Consider the following 23,409-nt stretch of genomic DNA (forward strand, 5'->3'; position numbering starts at 1 on the left):
AAACCCTAATGAGTGTTTTTTTTTACAATGAGCCATAGTTGGAGATTTCTCACGTCACTACATTCTGGACAAACACAGCATTTTCAGTCACATACAGCAGATCAGAAAAACCTATAACAATACCACATGCATTTGCCATCCATCATCAACTGTGGCTTAAGCCTCAGCTGACGTTTTGAAAAAGTACTGAAACTAAAGAGCATTATACCAGTCATTATCTATAAAGCACAGATTAGCACTGCCATTATGCCCATTAGCCAGCAGTTAATGATTGCAAATAGAGGTAAACAAAGAATATCATTAACTTTTGGTCAAAGGCCACATTTCTAGACGGTAACATATCTGAAGGCCACTTTTTCAAATCTACATATCCACACACTGCTTCAATTATTTACATTGTACACTGACAGAGATTGAAAAATATCTAATTATAAATATTTGTAATTTAACATTTAAATTTCACTTTAATGTCTAAACATCAGCATTCATTTCCAACTTGGCACAAGACAGGAGATTGTTTATAATTCCAGCCTGATTTGTTTTGAGAAGTTTTTTTTTAAAATCTGACCATTACTTTTCTTAACAGACTTTCATCCCCTTCAACTTTGTGTTGTTTTCATGCCAGTGAGCCAACAATTCACCATAATGAAACAGGAATGATAGTTGAACCTCAAGTCTCTCATTGCAGAAGTTGTTAGTACAACAGTCAAATTATGTGCCTTTGAATCCCCATTAAAAGGTGACAGTCCACAAAGCAGGAAATATTAACACAGTTGTACTGTATTCATAAATCTCATTGAACTTGAGTGTGAAAACTGTCAGTGGGGGCCAGACAACCAAGTTTTTGGAATCAGTGAATTTGATGTTTGGAATGGTCAGGTATGTGGATTGTACAGATCCTTCCTAAACTTACAGTATTTCTTAAGACAAATCTGTTACAATTTTCTTACACTCAACAATTGTAAATTTGCTTGATACTAGAATATATTTGCATGAATAACAATATACATCGAAACATAGAAACATAGAAGATAGGAGCAGGAGTAGGTCATTCGACCCTTCGAGCCTGCTCCGCCATTCAACGAGATCATGGCTGATCTTAAAGTTCAGTACCCCGTCCCCGCCTTCTCTCCGTAACCTTTAATACCCTTATACTGAAGAAATATGTCTAATTCCCTCTTAAATATATTTAATGAACCAGCCTCTACTGCCCTCTGTGGCAATGAATTCCACAGATTCACCACCCTCTGGGTCAAGAAATTCCTCCTCATCTCGGTCCTAAATGGTTTGCCTATTATCCTCAAACCATGGCCCAGGGTTCTGGATTTTCCCATCATTGGAAACATCCCATCTGCATCCATTCTGTCCAGTCCTGCCAGAATTTTATAGGTCTCTATGAGATCCCCTCTCAATCTTCTAAACTCCAGCGAGTACAATCCCAATTTGCGCAATCTTTCCTCATAAGTCATTCCTGCCATTCCAGGTATCAGCCTGGTGAATCGCCTCTGCACTCCCTCCATTGCAAGAACATCCTTCCTTAGATAAGGTGACCAAAACTGCACACAATACTCCAGGTGGGGTCTCACTTAGGCCCTGTACAGCTGCAGTAAGGTATCCTTGTTCCTATACTCAAACCCTCTCGATATGAAGGCCAACATACCATTTGCCTTTTTAACCGCCTGCTGTACCTGCATGCCCGCCTTCAGAGACTGATGTACAAGTACCCCTAGGTCTCTCTGCACTTCCCCATCTCTTAATCTATTGCCATTCAAATAGTAATCTGCCCTCCGGTTTGTATTACCAAAGTGGATAACCTCACATTTATCCACATTGTAGTGCATTTGCCATGTATCTGCCCAGTCCCTCAATTTATAGGAAGGCTTTTGTTTGATCCTTCAAGATATAAATAGTTGATCAAAAGGCTTTAGAGCTGATAACCCTGTCAATAAAGGAAGCAATCTGAGAGCAATGAACAATTCTAAAACTTACACTTACTATTCTCCCTAGCTTTAAACCACTTCTCTTTACAAGTTTAACAGAAGACCACTTGCATTGGATATTAGTTGTGCAACTTCTCTGTTGACCCACCTCTGCACACCTGGACATATCCAATATTATTGTGTTTTTTCAAAAAAAAGCAAACAACTCTGTCCAACCTATTTTGGTATCAATGAACATCATACCATTATACATCTTTTTTTTAAATAAAATAATTAATTGATTTTTTTTTTAATGCTAATATATCTAGAGAAAGCCATTATAATTGAAGAAAAAGGAAACAAAATAGGCAATAGAACTGTCCATTAACCAATTTTGCCATGTTTTAAAATTAATTTAAATCAAGATCTATTTACATTTATGGTCTTCTTATATGGTTTCCAATGATACAGGATCAGAATGTCCCACTGTGAATAGCAACTTTGGATGATGGTATCAAAATATCAAGCAAACTTCTTAAGTGACTTCCTGTTGTGAACTAGTAACTGTGTTCTTATCGACAAAGCGTGATTACAATGCAAACAGCATTTTTTTTAAACTGGTTGTCTCTTGAATTAACTAGTTGCTACACCAATTCCATATGAAGAGGTTTGCATTTCTGCAACTAACCTTCCGGTCTTAAAAAATGCTTTAAAAATGTATTGGAGAATTTGTGTGGTCAGATTTCATAACCTGAGGAAGCCCTAGCATTGCTTTCATTCAATTCCAACTGGATAAATCTTGCAAACACTTTATTATTAAACCCAGCAAGTCTCACATTATCCATAGGAGGTAAAGATATATAAACCAAAGCTACCTTGAAGAAGGGCTCAGGCCTTAAATATTGATTATACATCTTTACTTCCTTTGGATGCTGCAAGATCTGCAGAGTTCTCCAGCACTTTACTGTTTTTACTATTGTTACGAGCCCAGAGGACCCCAAAACCCAGCAGCAATAGAAATTCACCAAGACAAATGGTTACTTAAACAAAAATTGCTTTTAATTTTCTTTAAACATTAAAACAGGATCAAACTTTAACTTATTACTATTAACAACTTAACCTCCTTCTAATTCTAAACGTACGTGTATATAATGTATATACAAGTTCAAAAGAAATTATTTGATTCATAGTCCAATCTCACTTCTCACTCCTCCAAGTTCACTGGTATCAGGCAAATCTTATACTGTGCACAGAATTGAACATTTATGAATTTCACCAGGCTTTGGTGCTTGAAAGATAAATGGTTACTGCTCAGGAAGGTTCTTGACATTTTTGAGAGAGATTTGTTGCTTGTTGGATACCCATAACTGATTCCTTTTTATCAGCCACTTCAGTGTCTTGCCGAAGAAACGTGCCCCATCAGGGTTTTCCAGATGATAATCTCTTTCTTTCAGGTCACCACAGAGTTCCTTTTCTGTTTCCCTTATTTCAAGTGAAACATTATACAGCCAGCCATCTCCCCTTGTATGGACCTCAAGGGCTTTGACCAGGCTGAACTAAGAACTCACAGTCTTCAAAATGGGGATTTTCCATAAGTTTGCCAGCTTGTCCTGTTCCAGTCCCAGGTGCTGCTGCTGCTGAACTGTAGAACTGAATTCTCCCTCCCTCCCTCCCTCCCCCCCCCCTTCATTTGTGTAAAGAAATTTCCCCTCATGTTCCCCTTATAATTTTCCCCCTTCAATCTTAAACCATGCCCTCTAGTTTGAATCTCCCCTACTCTTAATTGAAAAAGCCTATCGACATTTACTCTGTCTGTCCCTTTTAAAATCTTAAACACCTCTATCAAGTTCCCCCTCAATCTTCTCTGCTCCAGAGAAAATAGCCCTAGTCTGCACAACCTTTCCCTGTAACTCAAACCTTGAAATCCTGTCAACATTCTCATGAACCTTCTCTGTACACTCTCTATTTTGTTTATATCTTTCCTATATTTTGGTGACCAAAACTGTACAAAGTACTCCAAATTTGGCCTCACCAATGCCTTGTACAATTTCATCATAACCTCCCTACTCTTGAATTCAATACTCCGATTTATGAAGGCCAACATTCCAAATGCCTTCTTCACCACACCATCTACCTGAGTATCAGCCTTGTGGGTACTATTTACCATCACTCCTAAATCCCTTTGTTGCTCTGCACATCTCAATAGCCTACCATTTAATGCATATGACCTATTTAGATTTGCATCATATGCCTTCTCTCTTAACAGATGTCTTTTCCTTGGGTAAATAATCCATTGTTCTGTTTCTTAGTTGAGAGCATTAACTCTGTTTATGGTTTGGAATCCGGTGCCTCAGAGTTTGTAAAAATGTTATGAAATCTGTGAATGTTTTGCACCCTGAACCAATCCCCAAAGTAACACTCACTACAAACAAGAACTTGCAACACTGCTAAATCAAAACAGCAAATTTGCCTTCAATGTCCAATTGCCTGTTTTTGGCTCACATCCCCTAAACTTATCCTATCATGTATCCATCCAATCTTTTTCTTAAATGTTGCAACAATACCTCTGACAGTCTATTACATACACTCACCACTCCATCAAGTTCATATTGAGTCTATCCCCTCATCACCTTAAACCTATGTCCTCTGGTTACTGATTCCCCAACCACGGGCAAAAGACTGCATTTATCAGATCTATTCCACTCATGATTTTTTTACCTCTATGAGATCACCCCTAATCCTATTGCGCTCCAAGGCACAAAGCCCAAGCCTGCTCAATCATTTGCTATAACCCTAAACCACAACACCCCCCCTAGCCCCACCCAGAGTTTGGCAACATCCTCACAAATCTTTTCTGCATCCTCTCCAGCTAGACAATTGTTCCCCTTGTATAGTGACCAAAACTGAACACAATACTCCAAATGGGGCCTCACCACCTCTTGTGCAACTGGAATACAACCTCCCAATTTTTAACTGAATTCTCTAATAAAAGCCAATGTGCCAAAAAGCTTTTTAATCATGCTTTCTACCTGTTATGCTACTCACAAGGTACTATGTAACTGTACTCCTAGATTCCTCTGTTCAAAAACACTCCCAGATCCATGTCAGTCAAAATTCAGCACCTCACATTTTTCTGTATTAAATTTTATCAACCATTCCTCTGCCTATCTGCCCAACTGATCAAGATCCTGCTGCAATCTTTAGCAAATGTCTTCACTTTTCACGATACCAGACACTTTACTGTCATCCTGCAAATTTGCAGATCATGCCATACAGGTTTTAATCCAAATCACTGATAAATCATTTGTGGAAATCCATGCTTTGTCAAGAGCATATTCAACAGATTTATCAGCATGGTTAAATGTGTTATGAAATAGCATGCTGCAGCCAGAAATTGCTGAAGTGAAGATGTTGCATAAATTTCACTCCATCTGTGACTTTTTAAAAAAAAAACAGCGTTTGCACTATTTTTCCCATTATGAACAGCCTCCAATATACCACCATTGGTCATTTGCACTGGAATGACCAAAACCTGCAATTTTCCATTTCAGTCTGCCTTTTTATACTGCATACTGGCATTCTGTGAACAAAAGGGGTGGGACGCATATATCAACAGCATCTGCATCTAACGTCACGTATACCAGAGTGTATTTGACAACATGTTAGATCCACTTGTTTTCCACCCCCCCCCAAATAAAAAGCTCAAAAATATTCCCCAAGTTTTATACATCAGGTTGAAATTAGGGTGATAATAGCGAGTAACACTGAGAGTAATGCTGTCAGTTTCTGCACTGATTGCTTTGTAGCAAAAAAATGTATAATGTCAACCTGGAAATCAGAAAAGAGCTTGAGAGTACAGCAATGGTACATAGAAATGAATAAATGTATTCCATTGGAAAAAATAACATATAATTTAAAAAATAACGTCACAGTACTTGAACAAATTTGGGAACTGTACATGGAACACAAAAGAGAGGGCCTACCGTGGACCTCCACCCCCTAAAATGACAGAATGAGAAGAAGACAAAATGAACTGACCCAGTGTGTAAAAGTAGATGACACAATTTTCTTGATTATTTTCATTGTGTGATGACATTGTTTAATGGGCTTATTGTATATGTTGAACGTTTAGTGGGTTGGGAGGGGGGTGGGAAAGAGGGAGGGGGGAAAAAGGAGAGAAAACGACACTATGTATATTCAAGAGGGAAATGTTTGTGTGTATTTTGGTTAATATGGTTCATAGTGTGAAAAAATTTTTTTAAATTTTAAAAAAAGATTGCTTTGATTTGACCATGTTACATCTTCAAAACGAAAGATTTATAAGCCAATGTTTTATCCCAAAAATTGCTGTTGCTATCATGTTAGATCAAGAAGTAGCACCAGGCAGACCATGCATCAGGACTGGGAAGGAAAATAAAAACAAGTTTAATAAGCTTCAAGTAGGCTGGGGGAGAGGCGCAGAGGGGGAACACAAAAAGCACAAGCTTGTGAAATAAACTTTTTTTGTTGAATGTCAAGTCAAAATCACATCCAAAATATAATGGATCAGATCTTCCAATTGGCACTAGTACCAACACAAATCTACATTTCCTCAGTACATGCTCCAGCAACTAAATTGCTCAAAAGCATGTTCTTCCTTGCCTCCTCTATGCAACTGGAATCCACATGGCTTCCCATCATTTTGTTCAAAACTATACTAAAACCCACATAATAAGCCTCAGAGGTCATGGGAATTCTATAGCCTTGATGTTTTAAAAGTAAAATATAACAATGAAATAATTTCAGAAGATTTTCTTCAATTTTATGAAGTTCCTTTAAACTAGTCTCTGATCAAGATATTGAGTGATGTATATGCATGCACACATAAATGCTGTGTCTATGAACACAGATATAGGTGAGCTGGCAACAAATCTCCTCCCCTAAATCTTCCTCTCTCCATTTAAGACAATGGCACAAATTAGTGCACAGTTCCAAAGGCAAAATGCCCCCCTGATGTTCACATAGGAAGTAGGCACAGGAGTAGGCCAAAAATGGCCCATCGAGCCTGCTCCGCCATTCAATACGATCATGGCTGATCTAATTTATGACCTAACTCCACCTACCTGCCTTCTCCCCATATCCCCTAATTCCTCTATCATGTAAAAGTTGCTATTTACATGAATAATTCAAGAACTTGGATTTATGGTGTACTTTTAGTGTATAAAAATAGGAAAAAGAGCAAACATTCATTTTGTCCAACATTCAACTTGGTGAAGAAAAGCTGCAAATATCTCTTCAGTTCATTCCCCATAAAGTTCAGCACTTATCCAAAGTTATGAAGTGCTGCATCTGATTTGCAATTCTCCCTCCTTCTATTGTAGGCCAATTTATCTTTTACTCTGCCTTTCTCAACCATTGATAATAGATATACTGTAGTGGGAATCAGGCACGAGGGGCAAACAAAAACCTTACACAAATGGAAAGACAAATAATCATTATCCATGAAGTCTGAAAGGAAAGCATGAGTAAGTTGGCTCAAGATTTACAACTAATGCTCAGAAGTAACAGTGGGGCACCTGGATTCATAGATTATATTTACAGCTCAGTCACCATAAAAAGTTATTTTATCCATATGCAGTCAGTTAGAAAACTAGATGGTTTTGGTTTGCTAATATAGTGGATAATATTCAGACTTAAATGCGTGCTCAGAGGAGCCATAAAATTATAGTTTAAAATCATCTTTATTAGATACGATGTTGATGGAGTGTATTTTGATCAAGCTTTGCAAGATGAGAGTCATTAAATTCTGCATCATTTGCTACCATTGATCTTAAAAGAAGAACGCAGGTCACACTCTCAAGCTGTTTAAAACTGAAACTATGGTGCCTTTTACACAGCCATTTCATTCTGGTATTATTTGTGGCTGTTTTTACCCTACGCCTTCTGTGTAAAAGACACCAACACAGAATGGGAGGGGTCATTCCAGTCCTGACTTTTTTCCAGAATGGTGTCAGTGTAAAAGGGGCAATCCAGCATTCCAGGACAATGATGGGAAAAGATGTTTTTGTGTACCTTTTTTTTGAAAAACTGTATTTGCTGGAAACATTTAAAACTTGGACAAAACATGCAAGTAGGATAACAGGAAAAAAAAACCTTTTAATAATATCACTGTCCTGTTCTCTATCACAAAGTGTGGCTATGTCCAGCACCAACCCAGCAAGGTATCATTCCCAGTACATCATCGATTTGACACTAGGTCTGCCAGATTGAGTTGCAATTATACAGCAAAGGTAAAAGGCTAACAGTGGGTAGTTCACTCGGGAATATCTGACCGGCAGGCCCTTAGGGTTTAGCCCATCTTGAATGTCTACGCATGCTCCCATAAATGCAGAAGATGAAATGGTTGGAACTGGAGATAAAATAAATTGGTGGTAAATAGTGATGCATCTTCTACTTGACTCACCGTTTTGTTAGGTGGGTGAAGCACTGATGTGTTGCTGGGAGGAGAATGAGAGATGATTTAATTCATAAGTACATAATTCATGGTTTTGACAGGACAGATGTGGAGTGGCTGTTAATCTTTCAAATTAGGGCTTGTTCATTCATGAATAAGATTTTTTAAAAGTATGTATCAAAAGGTACTGAGTCTGGAACTCTACAGAAGGAGGGTGTGAATGCTCGGTTACTGAATGTATTCAAGTCAGTCACTGACAGACCTTCAGATATTAGGGGAGAGGAATTAGTGTTAGTGAGTGGCATTGTGATAAAAGACCATACAACTATTCATCTCTGCAGTTCATCGTGCTAGGAGTAAGGGAGAGACGGAGTTCCAAGTAGTTGCAACACAATTCTTAGCCACTGCTAAAGCTATTTTGACAAAAGATATTTGGAATTTAGTTAATTATTACCTATTTCTATAAAATTACCCAAAAGATAAGCTCTGGGTCATCTGTGAAGGCCACCTGTTACCCTTTTTAACATTCTCACAATATTCTGCCAAAAAGGCCTCACCTTCACACGTAGCATGTAAAAACATTCCTGTTTCAATCCCACCTCTAAAGCAAATCTCCAATATTTCAGATTTTGACCCAAGTAGCTTCTGCAGCATAAAATATATTTAGAGTAAGAAGTTATACTGAACCAATCCATATCTTGCATTTATAATTGATATCATACTATCCAAACACTAATCAGACCAATATCTTTCTAGTATTACAACACCCAAGATCCAACTCCCATTTCTCTCTTGACCTCTATAAACGTGGTTTTGCACTTTCATTTATACATTTTTGTTATAAATTTGGGTGTATTCCCCAGCCAAATTGTTCAATCCATTTCACTAATTGCATGTGGGACCAACGTTGGCCCCCATCTTTCTCTGAAGAATGATCTTACAATGTAATTAAGTAACTAGATTACTTGGTATAATGCATCTGGCACAAAAAGATGGAGATTTAATTATGGCAGTGGCTTTAGATGTGGAAAAACCATTTGATAGATTAGAATGGGACCTTAAGGTGTGTGAAAGATTTGGGATGGGACAGATATTTGCAAATTAGGTTAGAGTCTTATATAATGATCCTAAAGCTAAATTGGTAACAAATGGGCAGGTTTCAGCACCATTTCAGTTAATTAGATCTAGTAGACAAGGATGTCCACTATCACTATTTATTTTAGTGATAGAACCACTTGTAGAACTGATTCATCGGATACTGATATTAAAGGATTTAGAGTTAATCAAGAGTAATATAAAATTAATTTATTTTCTGATGATGTTTTGATCTATTTGACAGAGTCATTAGGTTCGTTATGTAAATTATACTTAAGATCGGAGGAATATGGGAAGGTATAGAGTTATGAAATAAAATAAAAAATGAAATTATGCCCCTCACTATAGGGAATTATACTTAGTGCCAAAAAGATACCCAATTTAAATGGCCAATAAATGGAATATTTAGGGATATAAATTTAATTATTTACCTTAACTTAAGAAAATTGGAGAAGATTTGAATAAGTGGATGATATACCCAATAACATTATTAATTGTGTTAAAATGAATATACAGTACAACTCCAATTGTCTGAAATGATCGAGACTGGGCCCATTTCAGATAAACGGTTTTTTCAGAGAACCAATCTGTTTTTTTTTAAAAAAACAGCCCAGCAGCACAGCAAATCACTTGCAACCGTGTTTAAACAACAATAACAAGGGAAGGCTTTTTAAGCATTGAAAAAATGTTTAATTTTCACCCAAAAAAATGCTGGCTACTGCCAATCACCAACACCTTCCCACCAAGGGCCTCCTTGTGCCGGGAGCCCCAGAGTCCTGCTCCTGCTCAGGAGCTTAAGAACCATGGCACTGCCGGGAACCCAAGGTCCGCTGCTGCTGCCACGAGCTTGTGGTCCCCAGTCAGTTTGGCTCTGAAAAAATTTAGGATAAATGAGGATTTTGGAGAATCCAATTTCGGATAATCGGAGTTGTACTGTCTTTCCTAAAGTTACTTATTTCAAACATTGCCAATAATGTTACCACAAATGTTTTTTCAAGAGTTAAATAAATACACAAGAAACTCTCTTTGGAAGGGTAAGATGTCAATAGTTTCTTTATGTAAAATGCCATGGAAGCTTCAGTTAGGAGGTTTATAGTTACCAAATTTTAAAAACTATTATAAGGCAGCTCAAATGAGGATTCCTGCTTTGTTTTTTTGAAGCCGGTGTGGATTAAAATAGAAACTGATAAAATAGGAGATGAGAATATTAGAAGGCTTTATATACAAATGGGAATTGAAATTAATATCTGGGGAGAGGGAAGCACCTTTGTTGAAACATTTAATTAATATTTGGAATAAGATAAACAATGAAATTGGAATGAGGGGGGGATGTCCTGCCTAAAATGCCTTTGTAACAAAATTGACTAAAAATCAATTTTTAAAATTTGGTCTCGGAAAGGAATTAGCTATGAGGGAAGAAATTTAATGTCATTGAACAATTAAAAAATAAATATGGGATACAAAATAGTACACTTTTATGTTATTATTAGTCAAGGGTTAATTTAAGAGATAAACTGGGTCCAACAATTCTATTAACAAAATGTAGTGATTCGCAATAGACATATAAAGAAATTTATTTCAGCTATGTACAATTTATTGCAGAAGAGGACACCCAAACAAAGGATACATAGGTCCAGACAATGATGGGAGATGGATTTAAAATTAACATTGATTAATAAAATTTGTCAGAGTCATGTCATGATAGTATGACAAAAACACTATAAATGCTAAATACAGATTAGTTCAATATTTTTTTTTTAAACATCAGTTATATCTCTCACCACAAAAGTTAAATAGATTGAAGTAAGATTTATCAGACTACTGTTTTAAATGTGGCCAGGAGATAGGTACTAGTTTTACATTCTACATGGTCCTACCCGAAAGTGAGACCTCTCTGGATAAATTTGGCAACTTTTTTTTAGAACAGGTTAAAGGAATTAAATTCCCACAAAACCAATGTTATTTTTATTAGGTAATATTGAAGGGATAAGTCCAAAATTGAAATTATCCAAATATTGCATTAGCAAGAAAATGTATAGCAGTAACATGGAAATCAGATACCCATTTAGATATAGATCGACAGAATGCAGAAATGCATAGATGCTCTCCTCTGGAGACTTTGAAGATTTGGCACCTGTATTTACAAATTGTAGAAATCAACTTATAGATGTTTTCTCTAGACTTTGAAAACCTCGATAACTTCCTTGAAAGCATTAAAAAATACAAATGATCACAGCCGAGTGGTGAGGAATGTCCTCTGGCAACCAGATTTCTTTTCTTGTTTTTCTTACTTTATTTCTCTTTTTCTAAGCTTTTTTTTTATTTCTTTCTTTTCTTGGGATTTTGTTAAGGGGGATGAAGTTGGGGAATTGGGGGTTTATACCATCAAATATAATGGGCTCAATTTTAATATTTGATTATTGTATTTTACATGCATGGAATTTTTAAATAATTTTTTTTAAATGATCTTAGCTGGATAAAACAGAAGGAAGTTCCATTAGCTACTCCACATTTCTGTTTTAGTTGATCAAAAGACATAGTCCCCTCTGCATAGCAGTCTTCAATATATCTCATTCCTTTGTCATAGGAGTTTAATATTCTGTTACCTATATTCATAGGCAACAACATATTCTTACGTAATGTTGCTCAATGATATCCCTGCTTTTTTTCCCCCAATATACTCACTGATTTCTTGCCATACACTAATCATATGTACGAATATAGGATTGTCAATCTCTTTTGTTATTTGACTTGACACTGCACTTTATAGATAAAATCTTTTGCTGCCCTTTCTTTCATTGCATATAACCCCATTCCAATCCAAGAGAGGGGCTGCCTTCCTCAAAGAAAGATGAAAGAAATCTGGCTTGTGCTGACAAATAATACTTACTAAAATTCGGTAGCCTAAATCCTCCCATCTTATAATCCCACATTAATTTTCCCAGTGAAATACTTGGCACCTTATTATTCCATAGGAATTGACAATTATTTAATAATTTAAAGAAATATTTTTCCAGCAATTGAAAAAGATATTGTAATCTTGGCATCACTTTCATTTTGACACAGTTAACCCTTCCAATCAAAGTAAGCGGCAAATCTTCCCATTTCTGCAAATCCTTCTCAATCTTCCCCAGCAGGGGAGTATAATTTAATTTACACAAATGCTATAGGTTATTATCAATTATGATTCCCATATTTAATTCCATCTACTTTCCACTTAAATTTACTTCCTTTTTAATTCATCAATGGCATTATCTCACTTTTATCCATATTAATTTTATAACCTGTAACTCTTCCATATTTTTTCTAGTACTGCTTGCAATTTCTCCAGAGACTCAGCCAGATCAAATAAATAGCACATCATCAGCAAATAGGCTAATTTTATGGTTTTTTTTGTTCAACCTTGAAGCCTTTAACATCCAATTACTCCTTCTCATCTCCTCAAGCAGTTCAATCACAAAAATGAAAAGCGCTGGGGACAGGGAAAACCACTAACATTTGACTATTAGTTATAAAATTTTGGCTTGTGGTTTATGATATAGTTTTCATCCAATTTATATTCTACCTATTCCAAATTTCTCCAATGCTTTAAATAAAAAAGGCCATTCTAAGCAATTGAATGCCTTTTCCACATTGAGGGAGACTGTTATACTAGAAATCAATTGTGATTTAGCCATATGTATTATATTAAAGAGCCAACCCAGACTATTTGAAGAGTGTCTTCCTTTAACAAATCTGACCTGATCTATAAGTATTAAATTAGGTAAATATTGCCCCAATCTATTTGCTAATGCCTTCGCCAATATCTTATAATCAGTATTCAAAAGTGAGATAGGTCTATAGGATGAGGTTTTTAAAATGGGCCCGTTTTGTTTTTCGGGTGACACTAATAATAGCTGCTGAAAAAAGTCTGGGAGAGTCTGGGTCTCTACTGCCATGTCACTGGCCCGTTTAGCTCATTAACACTCAGACTAATAAACTTCAATGTTCTATCCATACCAGTTTTTAAACAAATATTGTTCAGCAATAAAATCCTTTTTAGATTATTCAAATAATAGTGATCTTTTCCCTTTAAAGAAAACATATATAGTGCCCCTGCTCTGTTGGTGACGTAAACAAAAAAATCCCAGAGGCCCGCGATAAAAGCCCACAAAATCTTTTGAGAAAGAAGAGCCCCTCCCTTTAGCATCATTTTGCAAAACTGCTCCTCTCTCGGAACCATTATCCCCCTTAGACTGGAGTCTTCCACCCTGCTACTATTTTTTAAACAAGCTCTCACTCTTTCTTGAGCTCTCCATACAAATTTCCATAATATTTAACAATAAATACAAAGTTCAAAAAATACACTTTTTACTCTACCTATCTCTCATTGAGGCTTCAATGACCATGAAACAATTGCAGAATGCAAACATTTGTCGTAATCTTCTTGTTTAATATCTTTAATTTTCCATTTTTCCTTAATCTTGATAAAACATCGATTGCCATCCATTCTTCGACCCTCAGAGTCACAGGACAGATCATCAAATATTTTATGTTCTTTGACCGCAATTGCCTTTTTACATCAAATTCCTTCCTTTGCTTAATCAAAGTTGAGCTAAAGTCTTGAAAGAATAACATCTTTCTGCCATTGATCTCAAGCTGGGCCATTGCGTCGTCTGGAGTAATCAAATGCTGCTCCCAAAGAAGCTTCACATTCCTGGTAATTCAAAAGTCTTACCAGGATTGGCCAAGGTAACTGCTCTTCAGATCTTCTGGGTCCGTGGATCTGATGAGCCCTTTCTATTTGTAGTTTTCAGTTGAATTTATTTTCTTCCAACACTCATGGGATCCAAGTTTCAAAGAAGCTCACTGGTTCTCTCCCTTCGGTCCCTTCCTTCAAACCAATAATCCAAACATTATTGTGTCTGCTGAAATTCTCCATGTGGTTGATCTTGTCCAGCATAGCTTGTTTATCCAAGTCCGAACTCTTCACATCTTCTTCCAAAGCTTTAGCTTTACTTACATTTTAACTAAATCAACTTCCACTAGGCCCAGTCATTCCATTAAATCATCAGTTGACTCTTTAAATTCAGTCATCTACTCTACCCATCTCTCACTGAGGCTTCAATGACCGTGAAACAATTGCAGAAAGTCTCCATTTTATCAAGGATTATATTCAGGTCTCGTGCTGACCCCCCCCCCCCCCCCTTGTGCCAGGCCAGGCCAGTTGGCCCAAGACCACTCTTGTGCCACTTCCTTTTGGGCTTTCATTCGACGTCCCTGGTTTAATCGATGTCTCTTCTGATTTTGTTTTTTTGCTGTCTTGGCTTCTTAGTATTCATTTTGTTCATAGTGGAAAAAAAATCATAATTTTAAAGTCTTTTTAAAATTCTTCATGGAAAGCTCATCCAAGCATATCTGTCTAGCATTTAGTTCCTTCACATGACCACACCCCCCCCATTTCAGTAGCATTTATATCAACTCCCCAATATTTCTCCACCATGGATTCCTAATCCCACAGCTTCTGTGAAAGTAAAAGTTCCGAAATACATTTTATGTATTTTCCCTTCATTCATCGTTCTTGGACACCTGTGTTTCTCAAGATTTTGATTTTAAAATAACTAACTTCGGACTAATCCTGTAATCTTTAATCCCTCCTTTCCCAAACACAAAATCTGAGAATTTTTAATCTAATGAATTTACCTTCAGATCAAGGTACTCTAAAATGTTTCCAGCATTTGGCACACCTGCCAACAACAGAAGTAAATTAGATGCGAATGAATCATACAATCTTATTAAGTGGCAGTGCACATTCCCTTTTCTACAATTTCCTGCATGCTATTTTTGATTAGTAAGACATACCACTGAACTTTCACTATGTTTATATAAAGACTGGTAGCAAGCTACCAACTTTATTATAATTGCATGTTAATAGCAAACTATACAAGGTTATTTTTTTACCCAAGGTATAGAGGCGAACTTGCTCAACACCATTAAGTTAGTCACAAAATTAATGCACTTTTGCTGGAGGACCATTCCAGTTGATCACAAGGGATAAACAACTTCAAAAGCATTTAGATCTGTGATACCGAAACCACACAACTAACCATGTTTAAAGCACCTTATCTATGACAGTGACATGGCCCATAAGGTCATGAGATTCTAGCCTTCAAATGGCTTTCTTAATCACCCTGAAATGATGCCATTTGCTACTACCTAGTATTTAATTACAAAGAAGACATTTTAGGTGAAAAAGACTGGAAAATTATTGAAACAATATTATCAGACAAAAGCTTGATATATATTGACTATTTGGACAAATACATTTAAGCAAATAAATAGATTGGAATAACAGTCTCAAACCTTTTATTTGGATAGCTTGCAGGCTGTTGAATAGCAAAGTAATTGCCACTACTGTACTTCTTCATAGCTGTAGAATTTGATCCTGACATTGGGAAGCTGTCTGCATGGAATTTGCACATTTTTGCTGTGACATGCAGGTGATCTGGTTTCTACTCATGACCACAACAGTAAAGTATCCTTTTAAAATAGGTTAACAGCAAACTAACTAAAACAGTCAACTCTTATGTGAGAAACAAGAATCTGAAAGTCAGACAAGATGTAAGGTGGAGAAATAGGACATGAAATTTTGTGGGAAACAGAGGTATAGATGGCTGCTTTCTGTTAAAGCAAACTCACTCCCACTAGCCATAAACTTCCATTGTCAAATATTAGCAAACAAAGTTATCAATAGCAATCAAAACACTCAAGAGATTGCAGATGCTGGAATCCAGAGAGAGAAACAAAGTGATGGAGGAACTTAGCAGCTATGGAGGTAGAAGAATCGTTAATGATTTGGATCAAGACTCTGCATCCAGACAGATAACATTTTTGCCCTGAAATGTTAACCATCCCTTTGTTTTCACAGTTCCTATTTTGACTCAGAGTTCCTCAATATATGTCGTCAACTTTATTGTCATGTGATTGCTCAAGTACCATCCGATGAAACAGCATTCTCCAGTCCTCAGCGCAAAACACGCAGATGCACAACCAGATAACACACAAACAATAATAATTGGGGGAAGAAGTTGATTGGAGCAAGAGGTCAGGTGACCTGAGGAGAGGCAGCAGCTAGAAGCTGATTGGAGGAAGTAGTGAGGGACTGTGTAGCTTTGGTTCAACAGGCTTTGGTGAGAACTGTTAGGTCTGCTTTGTTCATGAATGAGTGAGACAAACACCAGACTGAGAATGCATTCTCCGACTAACATCGTTAGTCGCAAGTGTTACAATCCGGTAATAAAGAACAAAGAACCCTGATTTCGACTCAGTCTGGTGTTTGTCTCACTCATTCATGAACAAAGCAGACCTAACAGAACAAATAAGAGGTGAGGGATAGCAGGAATTGAAGTAAAAAAGAGCCACCCTTTTCATGGAACAAAAAGGATTCAGCAGCCAGGCACAGGTAAAGGCAAGTTTTAGATATCACACTTTTTTTTTTTTTTTAAATCTAGTCATAAACAGTAGGAATAGCAGCCAAGATTGGGGAATGCTCCTTTTGTAGAATGTGGGTCGTCAGGGAAGCCAGCAGTATCCCTGGCAACTTCATCTGTGAGAAATGCATCTAGCTATAGCTCCTGACAAGTCGAGTTAAGGAATTGGAGCTGGAGGTGGATGAACTCTGGATCATTCAGAAGGGGTGTTAGATGGGAGTTAACAGGGACATTAATCATATCTAGGAGGCAGGAGGAGGTAGATGGGTGACAGTTAGAAGAGAGAAAGGGAGCAGGCAGGCAGTGGAGGGTGCCCCTGTGGCTGTTCGCCTCAATCACAAGTATACCATTTTGGATACTGTTGGGGCAGAGGTGGGGTGTTGACCTACCATGCACAAGCCACGGTGATCAGGTCTCTGGCACAGAGTCTGGTCTTGTGGCTAAGAAGGGAAGGGAGAAGAAGTGAGCTGCAATGATAGGAGATTCCATAGTTAGGGGGACAAATAAGAGGTTCTGTGGAAGAAGTAGAGTATACCACATGGTATGTTTCCTCACTGGTGACAGGTCTGGGATAGCTCAAATAGAGTTCACAGCATTCTCAGGAGGGAGGGTGCGCAGCCAGATGTCATGGTCCATATAGGGACTAATGACATGGGTAGGAAAGGACCTGCAAAAAGAGTTAAATGAGTTAAGCACAAGGTTGAACGACAGGACCTCCAGGGTTGTGATCTCAGGATTGCTACCTGTTCCATGTCCTAGGGAAGTTAGAAATAAGAGGGTAATGCAGCTTTACATGTGCCTGAAGACATGGTGCAGGTGCTTCAGGATCCTAGGGCTCTATTCCAGATAAGGTGGAACCTGTTCCAATGAGACAGTTTGCATCAGACCGGAGGGGAACTAATATCCTTGGAGGAAGGCTTGCTTGTGCTGCTCTGGTGGATTTAAACTAGATTAGCAGGAGTATGGAAACCAAAGTACCAGATCAGATAGAGGAGTGGAAGAAGGAAAAGATAATGTGAAAATTCCATGAACTGCTAGAAGTTAACAGGTTGTATGTGGTGGAAATATTCTGTGATATCTATTTCAATGCAAGGAGTATTGTAGGAAAAAAAGGCAAGCTTAGTACATGGAATTATGACATTATGGCCATTAATGAAACTTGGTTTCAGGAGGGGCAGGACTTGCAGTTCAATGTTCTGGGCTTCTGTTGCTTTAGATGCACTAGAATGGGGAAGATAAAAAGGGGAGGAGTGGCATTGCTCATCAGGGAAAATCAGGCAGGACATACTAGAGGGCTCATCTACTGAGGCTATATAGGTAGACCTGAGGAATGGGAAAAATCCAAGCACATTCATGGTGTTGTATTATAGACTGCCCAATAGAGAAATAGCAGATAACTGCAAGAAACAAGAGTCCCACATGGGAATTTGGTCAGGAAAATTCAGACACTAGGTATTCATGGTGAAATAGTGAACTGGATTTTTCAATGGTTGGACGGGAGAAGCCAGAGATTGCTTCTCAGACTTGAGGCCTGTGACTAGTGACGTGCCTCGTGGATCTGTGCTGTTTATCATCTATATCAATGATCTGGATGATAATGTGATAAATTGGATCAGCAAGTTTGCTGATGACACCAAGATTGGTGAAGAGGTGGACAGCGAAGGTTTTCAAAGCCTGCAGAGGGATCTGGACCAGCTGGAAAAATTAGCTAAAAAATGCCAGATGCAATTTAATGCAGACAAGTGTGAGGTGTGGCATTTTGGAAAAACAAACCAAAAAAGGATAAACACGGTGAATGATAGTACATGACAGAGTGCAGTAGAACAGAGGGACCTGGGAATGCAGATACACAATTCATTGAAAGTGGTGTCACAGGTGGATAGGATTGAACAAAAGAGCTTTTGGTATATTGGCCTTCATAAATCAAAATATTGAGTACAGGAGCTGGGATGTTATTGTAAAAATTTAAAAGACATTGGTGAGGTCAAATTCGGAATAGTGTGCGCAATTTTGGTCACCTAATTACAGGAGATACAAACCAAAGGACATGGATTAAAGATGAAAGGAGACAAGTTTAGGGGGAACTTCTTCACACTGGTGGCAATGTGGAACAAGTTGTTAGCTGAGGTGGTGAATGCGAACTAAATTTTAACATTTAACAAGTAAAGGTACATGGATGGGAGAGGTATGGAGGCCTATGGATTGGGTACAGGTCAGTGGGACGAGGCAGAAAAAGTTGGGCACATACTAGAAGGGCCTCGTTTCTGTACTGTAGTGTTCCATGGTTCTAAATAAATATTGTTTAATGAATATGAGAGTCTCAAATGGTTAGTGTGAGCAGTTTCTTTGGTTTCTCAGTATTCTCAATGCTCATGGGAAGAAGCTATTCCTCAGCCTGGTGGTGCTGGCTCCGACACTCCTGCATCTCTTCACTGACAGGAGCAGCTGTTAGCTGCTGTGCACAGGGTGGGGGGGGGGGGATTCTCAATGATTTTGCACGCCCTCTTCAGATAATGATCCTGGAAGATTGTGTCAATCCATTTCTCTGCAGCAACTGTGTAACACTGTGATACAGCTCCTGTAGAAGGTTGACATAATGGTGACCGGTAGCCTTGACCTCTCCAGTCTTCTCGGGAAGTGCAATCGCTGTTGCGCTATACTGACGAGTGAAGGGATGTGTGTCCACGTTAGGTCACTATTTAAGTAACTTGGTGCTCTCCACTATCTCCAAAACAGAGTTGTTGATGTGTGGTGGAGGATGGTTGTTCCTGGTCCTCCTGAAGTCTATGATCATCACTTTCAATTTGTCCACATTGAGACTCAGGTTGTTACTCTCGTACCGTATCACAAGGAGCATGCCCAGCAAACTCTGAGCAATGGCACCAGAGGAAGTTAAAGCCAGTCAGCTGAAGGGCCCAGGTGGAGATAGAGACCTTCAGAATGCTGAAACAACTCAACAGCCACATCAGATAGCAGTCAGTAGTGAATTAATCGGCCACTTCCAGTATCATTGCTCCTACCTCTTACAAGGCTAAAAGCATGTACAGGAGAGAGCACTCTTCAATGCAAGGGGAAAAGGAAACAAGTCAAAAGAAACAGGCAAAAGAAATGAACTTCAAACAACTTATTAAGAACAAACTTTTTCAAAGGTTAATTCAGTTCCAGGAATGATCCAAATTCATCTACTTTCGAATGTTAAAATTGTTTTTGCCTAAACTGGGGGAAACCTTAAGCTGAGTATATGACAGTTATATCAAATATCTTCAAGTTCAGTGGCAATGCTTAAATTATATTTCGATATCAAGAATGAGGTTGTACATTTTCTGAACAGGAAAATATGATGTCATATATTCTTATGTCATATATAGCATATGATAAATTCTACAAATTCCACAGGATATGGGGATCATCAGAAAAGTGAAATTGAAGTGGAGCTCAACCATGATCTATGTAAGAATGGCAAAGAGCTCCTTGAGGAATGTGCAACCGACTCTTCCTAAATTTCTAATGATTTACATGCCGAGTGCATGCATGATCTCCACAGCTGTACAGTCTAATAATGCTCAAAGTTCAAACACAGAATATCACAGAAGTATGGTGTATTTTTTCTGAACAACCACTGTTAATGCATTTTTACTACAGTGAAAAAAAAGATGAAAAACACCAGATGTGAGAAAACTAGCAAAAAGCTAAGTATTTAGGGAAAATGCTTCATAATGCAAATAGATCTGCAACAAAGTGGAAAACAAATGATTTCATAGCTTCATTCTACTTCAATGAATATAGCTTTGCAACAAAAAGTTAGATCTAGATCTTAAAAATCCATGGTATCACTGTTTTTAGTTAAAAAATATTACCTGCTTTTCCTTTCAATCAGAATGGCCAAATAGGAAGCAGGCAAAGCTGCACCAAATCCTGCAGACCATATGTAGAACTTTCCAAGCAGTTTCCTGGATATGGAGGGAAACAAAAACAACTCAGCTTCCATTTTAAGCAATATTCAGGATTGAGTCATCTATTACATCCATCCCCCTTTCCTCTCAATTCCACTATGCTTCCCACCAACCTTTCTTCAATGGTGAATTGCCTAACAAGAGATGCCATTTACCATTTATGCAGTGGTTTGCTGATCATGCTTCTTTATCCCCAGTCCCAGCAGTTCTGCCACCTGAAGTCTAAACCCTGGTTCAGAACTCTAAACTTGGAGATCATCTTCAGCTGTCCATCCAAGGCTGCCTGATATCTGCTGATAATCTTCTGGTGTTCTACTTGTGGGTACATGGTTGATGGTTGCAGATTCAATTTGGGGAGTTACAGTATCCCATATAACCAGGCTGTATAGCCCTAAACCAAATCTAGGAAGACAATATTTTCCTGGCCCCTCCCAAATGTGGAGCACCCATCCACTACCCTCCCCATTTCTCAGCATTTCGAAATCCCAAAGGAGATAAAATCTCCAGATTCCATAAAAGCCAAAGGAACCCGTTTTCCACTCCACAGAGTGATGTAGTAAGATTCCTGTTATCTGGAATTCAAAGAACCAGAAAAAAAATTGTAGAAAATAAATGTAAAAACTACAGAAGTATAAAATTGGTGCATCTCACCATTAGTTTGCCAATCATACAACACAACACACGGTCTCTAGCAACTGGGAAATTCACTTATCCGACATCTACTAATCCCTGTAGGTGCCAGATACCAGGCATTTTACTGTGTAGTTCGACGGACTGCATAAATTACATAATGAAGAATGCCAAGAATACATATGCATGACCACTCAAAATGTCATTGAAGAATTTGGGTTGGCTCTGTGACCATCCAGTCTACTTTAGAACATGTATAACCTGGTTCAAAATGAAGCAACCACTATCTCAAGAACTATGCCCCTCCCCCAAAAAAAACTTGTTGCCCTATCTGTGCCAACATCTGCGGGCCCACACTGATCTATCAGTCACATCAGGGTCCACATAACCAAAATGAATACAATATATCCCCAATTCTGTGGAACAACCCAAGTTGCACAAAAATCAGTTAAAGGATTTGTTTGAAAAGAGAAAAATAATTATTTTTTTCTTTTTTTTTTAAAAAGTTGGTGAACTGCAAACAATTAATTCTGGTCCTAAATCACTAAATATAATACTTCACAAATTTTTTTGCAAAAAAAATTCAAGGCCTGTTAAGAAACCAAACCCAACTGTGTTCCCTGATTTCCTTTCCTCAACTTGTTTCTCAAGAATACATCCACTACACTCTTACAAATATTCAAAGATCCCACTTTCACTGCTCTTTGAGGAAAATTCCAAAAACTCTCAAATCTCAAAAACAATTATGTTTGTAGGTCAATTGGTGTATTTGGGTGGCATTGGTTCGCGGGCTGGAGGGGACTGTTACTGTGCTGTATTGATTTTAAAAAATTTAAATTAAAGCAGTTACCTGCTGCATCATTAATTGTACAAGAATAAAAATCCTCTCCACATCTAACCAGTCAAGATCTCCAAGATTGGATTCCTTCTGAACTACAGCAGCTGCAAGCTTATGCTGCCCGATCTATCCTGCAAGTCGACCTAACTGGGTATTTGTCTAGTAAATTATCATTCCTAAACAAGGAGACTAATAGTTTTCACAGCACTCCAGATATGGATTTATCAATGCCCTATATAATTGCAGATGGCAACAATTTTTTGTCAGCCATTATCAATATCCACAATTAACAATACAAGAGTGGATAAACTGATGTTAAGCAACCCATATGTAACTTGTTAACTTATTTAATTACTCCCATTCTTTTTAAAACCAGTTATTCATTTTCTTTTGTTCTTATCAGATATCTTACTTTCCTTTTGGTGAGGCAAACATTCAGGATGGCAATGCAAATCCTCAAAAATTAACATCCTTTTTGAAACTTTCACTGTAAACAAGCCAGATAATAAAAATGGAAACAAAAAGAGCTTAAAGGCATTACATCTGAATTCGACAGCATGTGTTCATTTGATCTCTAACTCTTAACATAAATCATGACTATAAATTTCAGAAAAGCATGGTAAAACTTCGGTAATTTCACACCATATGGTGCTGGACCAGATTTTCCAAACTATTGGATACTACATCTTTTAATACCCAAATCAACTTTTTTTAAAAAATAAAGTCAATTCACAGTAGCACAATAAATTTTCCAATGAACCCATGAATTTAAAGTGAGCTCAGGAACCAGGCCATGTATCAAATCTTGGAGATTACAACATCAATCAATTACATAGATTTGTTTTTAAAGTCATATGGGGATATGAATGCTACATTTGGAAAGGTTACATTTGGCAAGCTACTTTCTTGAATTATATCATAGTAATCCTGGTAACAGCTCTCCCACAATTCTTCTTGTTGGGGTGTTTCAGGAATTGGAATCAGCAATAGAGAACAAATTATAATACATTTCCAAATGAAAATAGTGTGACAGTAAAATCAAATTTTAAAAATTATAACTTGTTGAGCTGCA

At 37.7% G+C, this 23,409-nt stretch overlaps 1 protein-coding gene across 9 annotated transcripts in view; it reads right to left on the reverse strand.

Moving 5' to 3' along the window:
* The window catches only part of tmem135 (transmembrane protein 135), a 382,777-nt gene that overhangs the window by 333,611 nt on the left and 25,757 nt on the right, over nucleotides 1-23,409 (reverse strand). For all 9 annotated transcript variants that reach the window (XM_069890895.1, XM_069890892.1, XM_069890893.1 and 6 more), the window contains exon 3: nucleotides 20,774-20,866. In XM_069890895.1, coding sequence (XP_069746996.1) covers nucleotides 20,774-20,866 — 93 coding nt within the window. The remainder of the gene's footprint in view (nucleotides 1-20,773; nucleotides 20,867-23,409) is intronic.

This window comes from Narcine bancroftii, chromosome 7 (genome assembly GCF_036971445.1).
Source record: "Narcine bancroftii isolate sNarBan1 chromosome 7, sNarBan1.hap1, whole genome shotgun sequence".
NCBI lineage: Eukaryota > Metazoa > Chordata > Chondrichthyes > Torpediniformes > Narcinidae > Narcine > Narcine bancroftii.